Genomic DNA, 20061 nt, shown 5'->3' on the forward strand with positions numbered 1-20061 from the left:
CGATAAATGTTTTCCTTGCGTTTCCACGATCGAAAGAATTCACATCCTGTTTGGTTTTCCAAGTTCAAACATTTTCACGCCAAGTCCAATAAACACTACTTAAAACAAGAACTTAACTGGCAATGTCACTGAAGGCGATCCTTCGTATTTCGTGTCGGAAAAAAGTTTTCCCTCAAACTTTACCCAGTGAACTACTGTAGATGATCGAGTAAGCGCCGCTACTCGAATAAACACCGCTCTCGAATAAGTGCCGCACCTTTACCGAAATAAGCTCTCGAATAAGCTCCACAGCGCTAATTTGGGTATTTACAAAGAGACTGTGAAACTCTGTTCATGTTACCTCTTGTATTTGAACAGTAATACTTTCACAAAGAGACTGAGAAACTATGTTCACTTTACCTCTTGCATTTTATTCAAAATAATTTTATATTAGATTGTACATCCTAGTAAGCGCCTCACTTAATTCCCTCTATATTTTATTTTTTTTTTTATAAAAAAAATTCTCTCTATATTCACCTCAGTGTTTTACCCGGTAGTTGAAGTAAGCGCCGCTCTCAGATAAGCGCCGTACCTTTTACAGGGAAAATTAAATAAGTACCGCGACGCTTAATCGATCATTAACGGTATTTTAGGTTTTAGGTAAATGCAACGACTTTAGTTTTTGAAATACATTAAAATATATTTTTGGAGCTCTCAACAGTGAAGGCTACAGAAGGCCTCTTTTGAACGCGGCCAGAACGAAAAATTGCACAAGTTGACGAGCTCGCCACTCAAAAAGCCACCAAACGCAACGAAATATTATTATTATTTCTAAGTTAAATGATCCTTCAAAGGTTGGAAACGCATGTTAATTTTGATATAGTTTGATTTACAGGTCCGTTAAAAATAAAAAAATAAAAACATCAGCAACCGTTAGATGGCTTTTTGTAAACATGTAAGAGTATGGTGTCTTCGCCGGCCTTTATTTCACAAGTCCAGAAGGAGCCATTCTAAATCCAACTAAATCTTGCTAAACAGATGTTAGGTAGCATAGAAATATAAAAATACATTGCCTTTTTGCCTTCCTTTACCACAGCGACTTCGAACATTTCGTATTTCACACACATTATGCAAATGAGCTTACTAAACAATCGCCAATAGAACCGTTTCTATTGTTAAATTTTACCATTTGAAGTCGAATATATAAGACAGTCCACACAAATAAAACTTGTAAAACGATCTAAATAACAAAAACAAGTTTGGTGTGCTACGTTTGGTCCGGTTTCTTGAAACCTTGCGAATTATTTCAATTTGGCAGTTTATTGTTGATTAAATTACAAACCATTATGTGCTATGCAAAATCTGTAGGCGCTTAGGTATAAACATTCGCAGATCCATTCAGGTTTAACAGGACGCAGTAATGTACCTTTGAAATTGACAATTTGCGGGTTTTCAAATCAATTGTGTTTTTAGTCTGTATTTCAGACGCCTTTCTCTTATCGGGCACTCTTGCGCGACCAAGTAAGAGAAAAGGTGAGTTTCGTTTGCCCGAGACCCTAAAAAATAAAAGCTTTTCTGTCTGTATTTACCACTAAATTTTCCTTTGGTTCAAAACGACATAAATTCATTCATTGAAATTGTTAACACTGTGCGGTGCTTTGAGCTATTGAATTCGCATGGAGAAATATCCTTCTTTGTGAGTCAAATAAAATTTGAAAACAAATCGTCAAACATTTTTATATTTCAACTGTCGACTCCCGAGTACAAACAAAAAAAATAAATAAAAGCTTGCAATAAAAAAAAACAATAATTGCTTAGCTTTTGTCCACAACATACCGTAGTCTCAAGCAGCACGTCCTGATCACGTGCAAGGTCAAGGTTCAAGCTGTTGTCTCCCTTGGAAGTTGGTGATTTTTTTCGCCAGGATGTTATACAGGTTTGACGCGTCACGTTATACACTCTCGTCCAAAAGAAAACTGCTTTTACCAGGGATGTATAACAATTGGCTTTGAATCACAGTGACCTCGTTTTCATGTAAGCAATTAAGACAATTCATTTCCTGCCTTTGTCGCCAGGAAGAACATTTCCCTTGCGTTTCCAAGATCGAAAGAATTAACATCCTGTTTGCTTTTCCATCAAGAATGCGAACGCTTAAGGAGGCCTTTGCCCGTTTACAGTATCCAGAATCCCTCCGACAATTTATCGAAAGTTGTATCGGAGAATGTCCGTCCTCGACAGCAAATCCCTAGTCCGCGAGAGGTGCCTATGGGAGTTGTTTTGCCGTAACTGAAACTGAAAAAATCGGCGAACTCAGTACGCAGACAACTGATCTCACGGCAAAAGATAAAAACCAAGATTCGCCCAGTTTACACCAGCAGAAAGATCAAAGACAAAAGCAAAGTGAAGGAACAGAAACCGCCCATCGTAAACCAACAATGCGCTGTTTAAGTGTGATCTGTGTGATGTAGTCGGTATTCGTGTCGACAGTAAACTGTTTCATTGGGTGCTGAATAAAGATTAATAAATAAATAAATACTTACTGTAGCCTTGAAAATTGTATCATCACGTAAAGGGCAAATGAAATAAATCTATTTATAAGTAATAAGTATATAGATATATTCATCTTGGCTAAATCTATCTAATTTTTCATTTTTTATATTTTGTTTGAAAGCTTTTTCTAAGACCGTCTGAGTTGCTTTGTATTAGTGGGGATTAGCATGCATTAAATAGGCCATTTTCGAGTTACCCTTTGCCTCTGTTTCAAAACGAGTCTACGTGCGAAACCATTCAAATGAAAATGAGTTTGATTTGCATGAAAATGGACATTTGAATGGTTTCGCACGTAGACTCGTTTTGAAACGGAGGGAAAGGGTAACTCGGGAATGGCCTATTTCCCAATGCCAGAAATGCGCACTGGCTGCAGTTACGTGAAAGGGAGGGAGACTAAAGCTCAATCAACAGTGCAACATAATGTTAAGTTAAAAATCTTTAATACTTATTTTATAAGTTACAAGTGACTTGACAGAAGACAATAGCTTTTTTTTTTAAGAGATCATTTTACGAATTCCTGTGAAATAAGAGTTAAGTGATATCCTCTTGATATAATATTATGTAAGTTAATGTATAAATAAAAAAAATGTATCATTGGTTTTAGTCCCGCAATTGCATGCGAGCTATACTTACTACTTAAAAACCTCTATGATAGTACATCTTCTTCATTACAAAATTACTACATTGCATATATTTTATTTCATACTATAAATAAGAGCGCAAATAAAGAATTCAAGTTTAAACATCCATACACTGAAGAGTTACAAATCAGGTGCCATATAAACACACTCATACGGCAGAATTTAACTCATTCAGCGCTCTCACAAAGTAGTTTTTGGGATGTCACACAACGCTCCTTTTTGGGGGGGAAGGGGGAGGGGGCGTTGCGTGACACCCAAAAAACGGCTGCGAAGGAAACTACTCACAAAGGGGAAGGATTGAAATAACGATATAGTCTCCTTCTTCATAAAAACTTCGTACGCTTTCTAAATAATCAGAATGTATCGTTTCGGCCAATCAGGTCAAACAATAGAACAAACCGGGATCTCTGACGCGACCTTTAGCGTTTAAATTTAATTTTACTTATACAAGCGCAAAAACAGGTTTGGTAAAGCAGGTTCGTTTTCAGCCAATTAGAGCTTGCACTTCGTCAAATATGTATAAAAATATCTGTAATAGCTGTGTTCACAGATGGAGTCTTAGTAAAATGTTTGTTTTTGTTCCACCAGGAAATAGGAAGCAAGAAAACAAGTCTTGGGCTTTGTGTGCGTTGGGCGCTATAAGTGATGACGATAATGATGATGATGATGATGATGATGATGATGGTGATGATGATGATGATGATGATGGTTTTGACGGCGACGGCGATGTCTACGACGACCACGACGCTAATGATGAAGCATTCTACCAAAAGCCTTGCACAGAATTACATGGGGAGTATTATTGATCTTGTCTTGGTACCTCCACTAGGGGAGGGAAGGGATTTCGTCCGGTGCTTAAGGTCCGCGACTGGAGATAACTCGTGTTCTTCACCTCCTCGTCGGAAGTCAGGCCGTCTTCAACTTCGCGAACGTTCTGGTAGAACTGCGATGTGTCTGATGTCTGGTGCAGGTAAAAGAGAAGAATCAAACAATCACTGGGCAGAATGTTACTACAACCGGGCATTGTCCAACCTCGTGTCCAACCGTGGGAACGAGGTTGGGCATTGTCACTGTCAGAAACTGTCCACTAGTTGAACCATTTTTAGGCGATGAAAGGCCAACGCTGAAAACATCAGCTCTCAAAATCACTGCCGCGGTTACATTTAAGTTGTCAGAGCGATTTTCACTTGAGTGTCGAAAGTAATTGGCATTTGCTTTGGTTTTGCATTACTACACTTAGTGATTGGTTTAAAAATCTCGCGCCACTTTCTCAGCCAATTGGAACTAAAACCATAACCAATCGTGTCTCGCTAGCGCACGTTTTCCCGCGCCACGGGTCAGCTACATGTATTTGCTTCGAGATTTGATCAGTTCACTAGATTGTCTATGTCCTTTGTAATTCGACAGAGTAATAACTTTGCTTTTGGTTTTACGCCAGTTAATTGAAAGCTGCTCTAATTAACTAAATTAAAGTTCTGTACTTCACTTGTTCCCCGACGAAATGAAGCACAACAGCTTCTTTAGAAATTAATTGTTTTTATCTCTTTGCTTGTTAGCCGGTTCGTTTAGGATGTAAAGATTAGTAGAAATACTTTGCCTACAACCCTTAAAGGGCTATTAGCCTGGTAACTGTCTCATTCCTTGCTTTGGTTACTGGAAAAGCATAAGTTATGTTACATTATACTAGAACATATTTATTCGGTTATAAGGCGCACTCGGTTATTAGGCGCACCCCAAACTTGGCAACTTTGTTATGCCAAGTTTCCAAACTGAAAATTTTCCAAAAACACTCGGTTATAAGACGCACCATGAGTTGGAGAGTTGTAAAGATTCGGTGATCAATTTAAGGACAGTTCTTCTTACAGAATTTCAATGATTGAATGTTGTTCATACTCCTTGGCACAATCTTCGAGTGAAAAGGTAACATTTCTTGCTACAATAGACGTAAATCCACTTGAGCAAAACATCTTTCCATCGTTCATGCTTCGAATTTAGCTGCTTAGTAACCTGGCAGATGTGTAGTTTCCAGTAACCACTGAGTTTGTAGCTTGGTTACCAAGTTCTCAAGCATGCTTCGTATCGCTTTGTACTTTGTTTATGGCCCGGGGGGGGGGGGGGGGGGTACTCCCTAAAATTTACCACGGGGGTGTGCCGCTGAGCCTCTGAGACTCTGGACCTGTTCCAGAGAAAAAAAAAAGCTGAATTTGCGACCCTGTTCCAGACAAACACTGCAAAATAGGTACCCTGTTCCAGACAATATCCACAATGGAAATATATGTAGATAGATATAAAAACACTAGCGTATACATCACAAAGCGCTCACTCTGGCTCACTTGACTTCTTCTGTGGGTCGGAGATAAAGCGATGAGAGGAGCGGAGTTTAATAGCCAAACTTGATCGTGTTTAGTCCGGATTCTGGGAAAAAAAAAACGACCCTGTTCCAGAGTCAAAAGGGTGATTTTTATACCCTGTTCCAGAGTCAGAGAGGCAAAAAGCATACCCTGTTGAGCGGCACATACCCGTATAGCCCTTATATGGGAGTACCCCCCCCCCCCCCCGAGGTTTATGGAGTGGTTTTGAAAGATTCTCGAGCTTTTTTGGTGTTTTCCCTGTCTTCTACAGTCATTTCCAACATTCCACGCTTAGAAAGGTTGTTTCAAATGAGTATGCTTGATTTTCTTTGTCTGTTTCAACAAAATGCTGGCATAGACACGCGTTGCTAAAACTCGTTTATACGCGCGATAATAAACTTTACATTGAAACTTGCTGTTTCTTATAACTTATCTGTTTTCTTGTTCAAAAAGTCAATGACCAACATTAAGTGTTTACATTTTTCTTGTTTTATTTGTAAGTTCCGGTAAAATGGCGGTCATAAGATTTTGTTGGGCGAAAATACTCGGCTATAAGACGCACCCCAATTTTGGCATAAACTTCCCACAGAAAAACAGATTTTCCTCGAAAAAACCGTGCGCCTTATAACCGAATAAACTGTATGTAAAGGGAACGTATTGGCTTACCTCTTGTGCCTCACTATTGCTTAGTAATGGTCTACGAAGTACACTTGCAAGATTCTCAGGCTCCAGATTGGAAATTGTCAGGCCAACAAACACCAGCACTACACCTACAAAGACAACTAAGTTCAGAGACAAACAGAACAAGAAGCTTGAGAAGCTTAAAATCGGGCGCTTAATAATTAGCTATCTGTTTTGACTTGAAAGGCAGGGTACAGTACAGTAAAAATCACTGCAAAAACAGTCACTTAAACCTATTCAGGCCGGGGGGAGGGGGGAGGGGGGAGGGGGGCTTTTGAGGCCCTCGCTGACTTTTGACGCTTATAACTTTTTCAAGATTCAACCAAACGCTGCCAAACTTTGCGCGTTTATCGAAAATTTATCTCGCAATAATTTGGTAGGATTAGTTATTGTGCCAGTAACTTGAAATCACCATGGCAACGTCATTTTGACAGGCTTGTTTTCCCAAATTTGAATTTTTCGTGTTTCTATTTAATAATGAAAATCTGGAATGTTTTCAAGATTGCATTATTACTTAATGACATAAATGGTCTCAATTTATAAAAATATATTTCGCACAATACAAATAAACGATTGAACTAGACGTCTAGAAAATATAAATTTGTAACACTTAGCAAAGTGCAGCCTTTTAATAAAGGCGGGGTTTTACCTGAAGACCAAGCTTTCCAACGCTTTAGGTGGCTGACGCATTTCAGTATTTTCCAGTCCTTACACTTTAATGGAACAGTATACAACTCCTAATCAGGTACTATTGTCAAGAAAATGATCACAACTTATTGACCAATGATTAGGTATTTGTTTCATACCATTACTGTAATAGAAACTGGTGAAGAATAGTAGTACTGACCCAAAGTATAAGGGCTGGAAAACACTGAAAACCATTTCAGCCGCGTTTCAAGGAATCCAAAAAAGCTTTACTTATCCCATATATATTTGTTTTGCAGTATTTTGTTAATTTTTGAACGATTTTGGGGGATGTCTGGGAGGCGATAGTTTTTCTCAAAGGATTAGTAAAATGTAGACAAATAAGAAATATTGAAGATTTAATGTGATTTTAAAATTTGAATTTGAAGTTAAAAATTGGTGGACGGACACCAAACAGTCTCCTGACAACCCGGAGTGCTCTTGCGAGGGGGTCAACTGTTTGAAGGTGTTTCCATTCTTTTCTTCAATCCCTTCTTTAAATCTCTTAAAGTTCCATTCAAATTCAGGTAGAACCCCATCTTAATTTTTGTTCTTGTGAGAAAACAACAGAAGTCAAAGGTTGATATAACCAAGCATGGATTTTAATTCTCCCTCCCTTTCCATCTCCTTAGCCTTTCACCCCCACCTGTCCCTCCCTTTCTACTCTCATTCAATTTAATGTTTGTTTAAATTTCCTAACCAATTAAGTATCGTACTAATCTGTGCCAAGCAATCAGATAATATCAGAAATTTGCCTTAATTTTGATCTCCCATTCCAAGACCTTGGAGTATAAACCGCTAATAAAACAAAACACACTGATAATAATTCTCTGAGGTTATACACCTTGCAGTATTAACGTACTAACAAACTTGATAACAAGCCCCATGTCGTACTAAGGATTTTTACTGATCAACATAGAAAATGAGTTCACAATGGTTTGTTCCCAAAACGTTTTTTACTGTACAGAGGGTCTGTTTATTGACCTGTAACTTGTATACCGTATTGAAAAATTCAGAACGAACCGACTTCTGCCCGCTACCATACAGCCGTTTACTGGCAGTCTTTGAAAATCCTGAATTTCGTCAAAATGAACCAAAATAAAGTTTTAAAATTTCCTTTATCAATATGGTTCTTATCTTTTTATTCAATTCTATAAACTGCTTTTATGCAGTACTGTCCACAAAGATTTCAATTTCCTCAAAGTTTCAAATGGATACAAAATATTTCGTGCAGAATGTAATTTGATTAAGCGAATGTTTTCACGTCTATAAATACTTCAAGCAGTGAATGAAAAACCGTTTTGTTTTCATCGATGAGAACCACTTTCAAATAGTTATGCATAAAAAAAACAATCAGATCAGAATACAATAATTATTAATGTAAGGTCTGACGCTATTATGTCTCGGCAGAGATACTTCTTTTTTGCAAGTTCAAATGTATGCAAATTTCGTGTGAAATGTAATTCGATTTCATTGTCTTGTTTACAAACTCATTCTCAAGAAAGTTGTATTTTCGTGAATAAAACCAATTGGCCTGTTTTGTTTTCCTGATCATGTTTGTCTGTGATTTTTACCAAACATGTGGTCTTTTTTTCGGAACTTTAAGTTGTACAAAAATTCCTATTTTAAACACAGATGTCACTTCCGGAATTTCTCATCTAAAATTCCATTGGTATTTAATTATAATTATTCGAAGTTTTCATTTTCAAGTCATCTTTTTATTCGAAAGCTTTACTGATCTCGTAAAAAATTCATTCAAGTTCACACCAATACTGTACACTGCCAATGTTTTGCTGATGTCTTGAGAAGTGTCTTACTAACGTCACTAGTCAAATCTAAAATATATCCAAACCAAGTTGTGCAAACATTCTAATCTTTGTGACAGGCGACTTTGACGCCCAACTGTGCGGAAATGAAAATCGACATACTTCTTGCTAAATATATAAAAAATAGTTTTAAAGTGGAGTCCGCCTCAAGAAAATGTACCGCCGATCACACTGCTATTTGTAGAAACCTGCAAAGCGTCTAGTTTCAAAAAAGTTTCCCACAAAAACATTGCGTGACATCAATGACGTTACCCCTTTTATTTACAAAAATAGCTTCAACTTGTCAAAGCAACTACAGTTTCACAATGGTGATTATTAGTACTTTACCCCTTAAGCTTTTTCCTCTGTCCTCCCGCCGAAGCAAAGAAGAGAACCAGATTGCAGATTAGCCCAAAAGTCGACCCAGTATTCCTACAACGATTTACTGTCAAAACTTAAATGAAACCGATTGGTCCAGGCTATCCCCGTAATTTTTAGCCGACAGGAGACTATCGTCTAGGACGACCAAAGGGTAAACTATAAATCGGCCACGCCCGATTAACAAAACATGCCGTTATGACGCCGGAAATCCAGCTCACGCATACTATACCCCGTGACTCACGCAAACCTCCGACTTACGTGCTACTACAGTCATTCCTTTCTAAACATTTTTTTTTTGACCACCACCGTATCTTTCTACCCAAAAAACTCATGAAACCGCCCGGTTTTAACCTGTTTTAACCTTTCAAAAATTAGAGCGTTCGAAACTAAATAAGATCCGTAATCACAAACAACATACAGCCGTTTACCAGCACTCTTTAAAACTCCTGAAACCCTTCAAAATCAGGCAAAATAAATCTTTGAAATAACCTTTATCAATGTTTCTTATTTTTTATTTAGTTCTATAAAATGCCTTTCATACACTACTGTCAAACAAAAATTTCAATTTCCTCAAAGTTTCAAGACAAAAGAATAACAAATATTTCGTGCACAATGTAATTTGATTAAGCCAATATTATCACGTCTAAAAATACTTCAAGCAATTCAGTGAAAACCCGTTTTTTTTTCGTATCAACGAAAACCACTTTCGAATAATCAATACATGAAAATAACAATAAGATCAAAAGGAAGAAAGGAACCTTTCTAATTATTTGAAGACTTTCAAAGCCGTGATATTATGCATCCAATCCGCGATAAAATTTAATTACAACAAAATCCAAGTTCTCATTTTGAAGTCCATTTTTTTCAGTTGATACCTTTATCCAACTTGTGAAAAAATTCCATTCAAGTTCCTATTAATACTGTACATTCCCAATGTTTTGCTCAGGTCTTCAGAAGCGTCTTACTAACCAAATCTAAAATAATTCCAAAACATGCTGTACAAACATTCTACTCTTTGTGACAAACGACTTGACGACCAATTGTTCAGAAATGAAAATCGACACAGTTCTTGCTAAATAAAAAAAAAGTTTTACGGCGGAGTCAGGCTCAAAAAATATACCGCAAGATCACACCCCCATTCATAGTCAGAAACCAGCAAACCATCTAGTTTGCTAAAAAAAAACACTGCGTGACATCAATGACGTTACCTTTTTCATTTACAAAAATAACTTTAACTTGTCAATGTAAGTGCAATTTCACAATGGTGAATATAAGTACAGTATGGGGCCCAGTTCTCGGCCGGGTCCAGTTCTCGGCCACTTTGTGTTTAACGCGTTTTTTCACACTCCAGTTGAATTAAAAGAAAAAGGTATTTCCTTCAAACGATAGACTGATTCATGTGCTTTAAGTATCTTGAGTTTGATCGTTCAATTCGATATAGAAAGCTCACACGTCGAGTTTACGCGGAGGTAGGTGAATTTGCATTCCCGAAAAATTTGTTTGTTTACGGCTCCTTAAAATTCATGGATGTAGTTAAATTCGTATTTTATCCAAAAGCCCCCACCATACGAGCTAATTTTTGGCATGTGAAACGTAGAATAATTCAGCTTTCTGCTTTAGTTAACTTTTCGTTGAACCGTTGTATTTTTTGGTCTTAATTTACTTCGAAAGTTTTTCTTGCGACGTTTGCGTATTTGCCAGTTCTCGGCCACCCTGCTCGCTATCACAGCTTAGCGCTTGGTTTTTAATATAATTTCATCTGCTGCTGCCAGAATGAAAGAAATAAATGTTTTAAAAATAAAGTTCAATCTTATCTCTAAGTTTTGAGCTGACTCTTGTCTTGTCTATTATTTCTACAACACCTAAATCTTTCAAGACCTTTTCACTGCAAAATAAACCATCTAAATGCACGGGTCACACAATGCGTTGCTAGAACCTGCACATAGGCAACTAGGCGCGTTAAAATCCTTCTTTTCTAAAGTAAAACAAAGCCTCATAAAAATAATTTGGGATCGATATAACATAAATAGGTTTACAGAGTGATTTTATGACTGTGAAAATTAATTGAGCATTTTTTTTACAGATAATTACGCACAAGCTTTTTAGTGGCCGAGAACTGGGCCAAGGTGGCCGAGAACTGGGCCCACAAATGGAGCTTTTATTTTTATTATTGCTCGGGCAAATTAATTTTTGACCGGTCGATAGCTTTACACCAAAAAGCTGAATAATGTAGCTAGCTCTGGGAGAAATTTCAAGTTCCTGCGGTTCTTCTGAGGTAAGAAATACAAGTTTACGTCAAAAGTGGCCGAGAACTGGGCCCCATACTGTACTTTGCCCCGTAAGCTTTTTTTCTCTGTCCTTCCGCCAAAGCAAAAAAACACAACCTGATTACACATTAACCCAAAAGTCGACCAAGTGTGCCTGCAACGATTTCCTGTCAAAACTAAAATGAAAACCATTGCGGTATGCGTCACCCGTAGCGGTTTTGTAGCAACCCCAAGCTATCCCCGTCTTTTTGGCCGCGCCAGGAGACTATGCTCTAGGACGACCAAAGGGTAAACTATAAATCGGCCACGCCCGATTAAAAAACAAATGAGCAACTGAGGAAAAGTTAGGGACCGTTCATTTTTTATGGGGTAGGGGGGGGGGGGGGCTGGTGGGATTTGATAGATAGTCACTGTTATATATGATGACCCCCCCTTCTTCAGCGAAAATTTTTACCTGGCCCCCCCTCGAAATCCAATTTTTTTTCCGATGACCCCCCCCCCAAAAAAAAAAGAAAAAAACAAAAATAATGAAGTGAAATTAAAATATATCGAGCCTTGTGACTAAAGAATGTATCAGTGTACAATCCCCGAATAGCTGGCATTGCCTCAGCTGTTTATTGTGGATGCCGTCTGTTAATATGGGTGCTCTGCATTTGTAACCAATAAGCTGTTGGGTTGAGTTAATGGCGTTTGGTACATAACAAAGTAGAGGGGTCCGGGGGCATGCTCCCCCGGGAAAATTTTGATTTTCAGAACCTCAGGAATGTCATTTTGGGCATTCTGGCAAGATTTTTTTTCTTACAGAAGCCTCTTTACAACACTTAAAAGTATAATTATTTTTAGTGACCCCCCCTTACAGACCATATTTTTTTGGCTGGCCTCCCCTTTGAAGCCAAATTTTTTTGGATGCCCCCCCCCCCTCAAATCCCACCAGCCCCCCCTACCTCATAAAAAATGAACTGTCCCTTAGGATGGCTTGGCACGAAGTTGTCGTGTTGTCATGCGTGACTTTGCCAAGACCATCATAATAAACTATGCTGAAATTCGCTACTAGAACCTGGTTTGGCGTTCAGTGCCAATTATGCTTTCAAAATCAACCCTGCATGCATTGTAACTGGCCTATTGTAGCCTGCAGTCCCAAGAATTGTGTCAAGCCTGCCTATGCTTGACCAGAGGGCCAAAGAAAGAGTGGGCTGGAATTTACTTTCAAAATTTGGTTTGGCATTGCCAATTACAGCATGATCTAAGAGGTACATTTTTAGGGTTCAGGAGAACGTTCAGGTTTTTTGCCATGTACATGACTGAATATTCATTGCAACACTGGTATTCTGATCAGTTATGCTACTCTGGGAGCTTTGCCCATTGGGAATGGCGCACAGGGGTACTCCCACATAAAAGAAGTGGGGATGCTTATCAAGAAAAGTAACCCCTAAAGGAGACCAATCTGGGCGTGGCTCAAGCTTTTCTTTGACCCTAAAAGACACCATTTTTCAGGCCTGATTGGTCTATTTTGAAAGTCAGGGGGGTGTTCTGTCCTATCTTACACCCCCAAATGAGGTGATGAGCATCCCCATGCCTTTCATATTGATGAGGGGGGGGGGTTAATTTAGTTTCATTTACACCTCCTGCCTCTTCCTTCCTCTCTTACCTACCCTGGCAGCAGTTATAATGAACTGAAATAGCCATCATTAGCATTTTTATGTTTCAGTTTTTAAAAACAATTATTGGTTTCTTTAGGCAGCACTAGCCAATTATATTTTTTTTATCAAACAAAATCTGGGAATATATCAGTGTCTTTGAGATAATGTTTGCTGTCGGTGACCTACCTACAACCTCAATAGTGACGTAAACAATATCCAGCATCTGAAATTTTCTAACAAACATCCAGTCTTCAAACCAGGCAACTAGTGGCACAAGGCATAATACTCGGTTGGTTACCAAAGCACCTGTGAGATAACACAAGAGTACACAGGGAGTTAGGGTAAAAGAAGCCAGATAAGACAGGTATGACAGCTCCATACTGGGCTCTGTATGCTCTTATGTGCATAACATTTCAAAGAATATCTGGGATAACGCACAGGCCTAATACTTGGAGAAATGACTTTGTGTCTCTTACATGTATCTCATTACATCTCATTTTTTTGACGAATCATTCACTGAATGGTTTTTTGATTTGTATTTTTGTTGTCTGACAGTGAAAATGATCTAAAGTATAATTATCTTCCAAATGTAACTATTCTGTTTAATCAACCTGTCAAAGTGCAAAAAATCCCAAATACCGTAAAGTTCCGTGTATAAGCCGCACCTTTTTTCTCTAAGTTCAAGTCAAAAATCGGGGGTGCGGCTTATCTACGGAAACATCTCTATTCGGAGTTCTCAACGGCCTAATTAATATTCATAAAAAACTTTTCAAGACGTCACTGAACAAACAAATAACAACCTGAAAACTTTGTTGTTGTTCACTGCCTTTAAGTTCTTCTGCAAAGCTGTTTGCGGTGAAGCCTGCCGGTCACTTCGAAGCATGTCTTTCCGCCGCGTGCGAGAAAGCACCAAGATAAACGAAAGTACTCACAAGAAAATTGGCCAACCGCTTCGCTTTTTTATTGACCTTCACAGCAAATGAATCTTTTGGATTATCAAACTCCTTTTCTGCATGAAGTTTTTATCCTGCTGCGGGTAGCAGTTTCCAAAATCTTTGAAAACATGGTTTCTTCCCAAAGAAAGAAGAAAGTGCGGCCATCTTGTTTTTAATGCCCAGACTCCTCTCTACATTTCAAAGCTTGGCTACTAAGCATTCATCATTCGCGTACGGTTCATACGAATTTAATACAAGTGTTTCAGGAGTGTTTACAAGTGATAATCTCGAAAAAATGATGTCAAGAGAGCATCCAAGTTTAAGATATTGTGAACTCAAACTAAAAAGGAGGTATGACAAGTGAAATTTCGCTTTCGTAAGACTTAATTTATATTAAACAATGCAACAACTGCAGTGTCAGTGTTTTGAAACCGTGCTTGTTTGCCCTTGTTTGTTTACCAATAGAACTTCACTTGAACTTCAAACTTTATTGTCTGTACATATTTTTTCCGAAATTTGACCATCCAAATCGGGGGTGCGGCTTATCTACGGGTGCGGCTTATACACGGAACTTTACGGTAAGTCATCAATGGACTTTTTTAGCTTTGTATGTAGATTGCCCATTAAAGATCATGTGACCTTTTTCAGAGAACTTTTCCCTTATCTATGTGAAAATTATTCATTCATTTCCACATGGCTTTTATTGAATTGTGTAGTTCCATAAATTACCCATACCTCCCTCATGGAGGGGATGTTTCCTAAGACCCCCACCACCCACCTAGAAATTCCAATTAAGAAGCTTCATACATTTCCTTTAAGTTTTCAGCCTTTGATTTCCCTCTCATCCCCAGGAATTTTCGATCCATTCTGTGGAAGGAGTATTTTCTGAAACCACACATTTGAAAGAAGCAATTCTCAAGGGAAACAACACATGGCCTGAAATGGAACAACAAACAAAGCTAAAAAGGGTCTATTAAATTGTTTTGTAAGCTTATTCAAAAACTCACCAACTTCCTTGTACATATAATCCACGATGACAGCTGCCAGCCAACCAGATATCACCGTGAGAAATATTATGGAGAAAACTGCTGCACCATCATTCCAATGTATCTTAAAGAAAGTCATACAATGCTTATTTTTTTACAAATAATAATTTAATATTGAAATTACATAGTCTACACCTCATTAAGAGAGCCTTGAGCCATGCAGCCAATACTGCCGGAGTAGACTAGTTAGCATGTTGATAGGAATATTTCTACTTCCCTCATATGGAATGCTGGTTCATCGCAGGGTACCCCGCCCACCATTATTTCCCAGCTACCCATTTATACACCTGGGTGGAGAGAGGCACTATGATCGTAAAGTGTGTTGCCCAAGAACACAACACAGTGGCCCAGGCAAGGGCTTGAACCCGGACCTCTTGATCTGGAGTCCTGCGCGCTTACCATTAGGCCACTGCGCCTCCCACCTACACCTCATTAAAGTATCAAAAACTGCACATGTTGTTTGTAACATGAATAAATGTCAGTGTGCCAAATCCCTCTTCAATGTTAAAAGTAGAGAGGTAAAGCATCACATTTGTTTTTCCCTCAAACAGAAAACATTGCACCATTTAGGATCCCAGGGGGGTACTCTGGCTTGTAAATGACGGGGATGATCGAAGGATTTTTTTGGGTTTGAAATTTTCGATTCCGGGATGTTTTTGGGTTGGAAAATTTGGCAAGTATTTTTTTGGGTGACTTGATTCAAATAGGGGATTTTTTTGGGTATTAAAAACGAACTAAAGTGCCTTGGCGCGGCCTTGGCGTATTTATGGTATGATGAATAAACAAACACGAGCGTTCAATTTTTTATGTTTTTCTTTGTGTTATATTATTGCCCCTCCTGGCAATTTAGGGGTAATTTGACAAGGGATTTTTTGGAGGGTTATTTTTGGTCCAGGGACTTTTTTGGGTAATGTTGGAAGACTTAATAAGGATTTTTTTGGGTCCTGAGTTTTGCCTCCATTCGATCATCACCGTCATTTACAAGCCGGAGTACCCCCCTGGGTTTAGGATCTGGTACCAATTGGAATTGTTTTATACCACATACCTCATCAGATACCTCATATCGCTGCAGTATAAGGAACAGTACCAGAGCAAAGAGTCCACCAAATAAATTGTTGCCAATACCACCACTGACGTAATGAATGTTCCCTCTCTTGGAACGCCAAAATACTGAAAAGAAATTAAAATTTTTAAGGTAGGTAATACTAAGTAATAAGCACTGTTAGTTCTCAATTTAATGTAGTTATTGCAGGAAACCCCTTTACATTGTATTTCTAAAAGGGGAATGAAACATATTCATACAGCAAGCACGAACCATCTATTAACTCTGTCTTCTATGAAGTCTTGTCATTATTTACTTGAACCAGTCATCTGTTTTTTCTTGTGAGGGAACCTAAGCTTACAAGCCCTGTGGTTTTTTATTAGGTTCCCTCGCCATTTTGATTCTATCTTAAATAATCTTATATAAAATAATTATTGTAGTCTTCTAAATTTATTATTATCTTGTATATTGATTTGTATTATCTATTTCTTCATAATTATATTTTTTTGTTTGTGTGGCAAAAAAAATTAAAAAAAAAATAAAATAAGGGATACAAGCATATCTATACACAAAGAGGCTAGCAAGGGGGGGGGGGGGGGGGGTGGGGGGTGTGATTACATTTCACGCACAAGGTATACTTGAAACAGCAGAATTCATGAATAATGCGTCTTTTCTAGCTATTTTCACGTGACATGGTCTAATTTTTGCCCTATTCCTACGCGTCACTTTCCAATTTTTGCCCTTTTCACAACTGACATGCATAAACCCTTTGTTACCCTCCACAAAAATACAATGTACCACCCTTAGTTTACAGTCACTAATATCTGCTTAACAATTCAAGCTTTCCAAGTTGTGATTGGAAAGTGCACTAAGAGTACAGTGAGAGTTCTGTAAAAAAGGGATAGCTTAATTACCTGAACTGATTGACCACATCAAAGATCCACCAATAAGAGCCAACAAAGCTGTTGCTAACTCCACAGCTGTTAATGGGGTACAGTTCTGTTCTCTTAGCGTAGCACCTTCTATATTGGTGCTGTTCACACTGCTGTCCTTGACTGAAGTATAATTTCTCATAGGTGTTACTTCTTTATAACTGCAATGTCCATCACTCTCTGCTGCTAAGCCAATGCCAGATGCCGAGACTAGAATGATACCCACACAGCCAACAGTGATTGCACCAAGCTTGCCTGTGGATACTGGATGACTGGTCTGTTGAAACATAACAAACATGAGCCAAATACAACTCTCTATGTTACATTTGGGTTCATTCACAAGCAACATGGGATGGGATGACTTTTATCATGAGCCTCTGGCTATAGGAAGATTGGGAAACCACTTCCCATGTACTTGACGTAAAAAAAAAATACCTTTTGCTTAACATACCTCTGTAATACAGTACCAGTGACCAGACTAATGCAAAAACAACATCACAACTGACCAACATCTGATTTCTCCCTATTACAGTATATCAATTCTTGTGTAATGTCCAAATATGAGCTTACTGGCCCATCAAGCCATTGTTTTATTATTCAGGGCTGCAAATAACAGTCGGTCATCGGACATTGGCCGACCAAAATTTGCTTATGTCCAACGAAATTCCCAAGTGTGGTCGAACATGACGTCCGGGGAATTTTTTTGTTTGTAAATCATTTTATGGCAACAATAAATAAAAATATGTCCGACCACAATAATTTTTGTTTTGTCCGACCAAGATGATGTGTTAGTAGGACATACATGTATGTCCTTTCAAGTGAAAAAAAATATTTGCAGCCCTGTAACTCAACAAATAATTGTCAAACAAAAATATTTTAAGCTGAAAATTCTGTGGTTGGGCAACCTACATGTTGTGTATTTCAGGATATCTTTTTTTGTATGAATGATGGATAATAAGAATGTTCTGACAATATTTGGGCATCATGACAACTTGTTAAATAATAATTGACCATATATACCGTCGCTTGCGTGCATCTAAGCGTGAACACTGGCCGCCGAAACATGATCTAATCGGGTATCAAAGGTTAGCAGACCGTAACGGCAACTTTCGCACTCAAAATGCTCACCATAAACACTGAGTACAGGCAAAACTTTACACCAGAAGTGATTCAAGTGAACCTGCAAATGCATATATGGACACAGAGCAGGATCAATTTGTCCAAAGAAATTTTCATATCCAATCTTTTCGCCATTTCAAAACGGGAATGTGCTGAAATTTCGACGCGAAAGTTGCCGTTAAGGTCTGCCAAACTTCAAGGTTGGTGACAAATCATGCCACGTTTAATACCCAATTACGGTAGATCATGTTTTGGCAGCCAGTGATCACGCTTAGATGCAAGCGTCGGTAACTGATATTCATGTACCATCAACACTTGACAGATTTGACTGAAATATAGCTGGTGGACCACTGGCCAACACCCAGTCAATCATTGGTCCATATAGACTGACAGTCGACCAATAATTGACCAATATATATACAGATTGATTATGGCCAATGAACGGTTGACTACAGTTTCAGTGTCAATAATATAATTATTGGATCACTATTCCAACAGTGATCCATTTGTTTTCAGAATCTGTTCTCTTAAAAAATCACCATTCCGTGTCTTCTGTTATCCTAAACCTGAGTAAGAATATCCAAAATGTCTCTAGCTAAATAGAATTGAAGAAAAAAAAAAAAACAGTTTTCCTCCTCTATCCTGTAAACTAATTACCAGCTTATTTTGCAAGGGTTTAAATTCAAATCAGTTACTTCCGGTCATTTAGAACTTAGCACAACATCCTTTTTAGCAAGGATAAGAGCAATAATATTAAAAGCCTACCAAACACATCACTTAACAAATCACTCACCCTTACAAAAGGAAGTCTTTCTAACAAAATGGTCAGCCATGGAGCTGCCGCCATGAAACAACCCCCGGTCGAAGGATTCAAGACTTTTAAACCATACATAAATAACATATACGGTGCTGCTAACTGCACAAATCCCATCACAGCATACTTCCAATAATTTTTTGCAGTTCTGAAGTTGTTGTGGAATATTTCCCTGATTTCGCTGTCTCTTGTAGAAAGGAAAATCATAAAAACAACATACAACGCCACCGTTCCAGGAGTTCGAAGAAGAAATACGAGGCTCGGTGATTTATAGGAATGGACTGCAAAGTGAATCGCCACAGAGAAAGTTCCTCTGATTATTCCGAGGAAAATGAATGCTGACAGGCTTCCTGTTGTAAAGTATCCTCTCGGAGCCATGTTTTACGCAGCATAAAAACCTGTTTCAGAGCACGATTTCATCAACTCTTATTTGCTTGTTTTGCTAAATAGTTTCACTTCCGTTACCTTCCCAGTTGACTTTGCGAGCCAGCGTCCGAGGACTGGACCGACTCATTCCCAGTTTCTTTTGTTGCACGCAGTCGATTCCAGGCAAGAGTGGTGCAAGAGCCATAATCGCGGACACCTTCCCCGACAAACTTTTTTCATGCTGCTTGTAAATCATTTGTTTGTGTTAATTGCCCACCAGACCTCATTTTGGAGTTCAAATTCTGTTTGCATTTCGTGCATGCTAATTTCAAACAATTAGAAAAACAGTTTGGACCACGCAACGAAGAATAAAACTACTTGACATGTCTGTTGTAGATGCTCATATGAGACGTCACTCTAAGTGTTAATGATCAACAACGTAACATTTCTCTAACAAATGTATGTACATTAGTATATTTAAAACAGAAATAATAACTGGTCCCTCGGGATACAATTTATTTTGTTTCCCAAGGATCTCAATTTTTCCCTGGGCTCCGCCACGGGAAACATTGAGATACAATGAAAACAAAATTAACATAATTCCGGATTGACTTTCATTCCGGAACGAAACTAGTTCTATAATGAAATTCGTTATGCATTCACATAACAGAGTCGACCGGCTCAACCTAAGGCGATATCACTTGTTAATCGTTGTAAATACGTAGTGCAATATAATAAAATCTAGAATCTAGATTACTTTAGCACCGTAGACACTAGCCTGAAATGGGGACTAGAAAGAAAATGTTGAAATCTCTAGTCTCGGAAATG

The 20061-nt window shown here is 38.3% G+C and overlaps 1 protein-coding gene across 1 annotated transcript; it reads right to left on the reverse strand.

Annotated features, from left to right (window-relative positions):
• Positions 1-3003: 3003 nt before the first annotated feature.
• Positions 3004-19315, reverse strand: LOC144650503 (uncharacterized). The gene is made up of 7 exons (XM_078510193.1): positions 18847-19315; positions 16917-17211; positions 16006-16130; positions 14922-15024; positions 13166-13285; positions 6188-6291; positions 3004-4131 (listed from the first exon to the last, which is right to left on the reverse strand). Exons 1-7 carry the CDS (start codon positions 19243-19245, stop codon positions 3970-3972), a joined length of 1308 nt encoding a protein of 435 aa, XP_078366319.1. The 5' UTR covers positions 19246-19315; the 3' UTR covers positions 3004-3969.
• Positions 19316-20061: the final 746 nt, after the last annotated feature.

This window comes from Oculina patagonica, chromosome 4, assembly GCF_052425735.1.
Source record: "Oculina patagonica isolate OP01 chromosome 4, crgOcupat, whole genome shotgun sequence".
NCBI classification, from domain to species: domain Eukaryota; kingdom Metazoa; phylum Cnidaria; class Anthozoa; order Scleractinia; family Oculinidae; genus Oculina; species Oculina patagonica.

Coding starts and splice junctions, on each gene's coding strand:
- LOC144650503 (XM_078510193.1), bottom strand. CDS start 19,245: ATGGCTCCGAGAGGATACTTTACAACAGGAAGCCTGTCAGCATTCATT. Junction 16,131..16,916: donor GATGTGGTCAATCAGTTCAG/GTAATTAAGCTA, acceptor ATTTCTTTTCAG/TATTTTGGCGTTCCAAGAGA. Junction 15,025..16,005: donor GATATGAGGTATCTGATGAG/GTATGTGGTATA, acceptor ACTTTCTTTAAG/ATACATTGGAATGATGGTGC.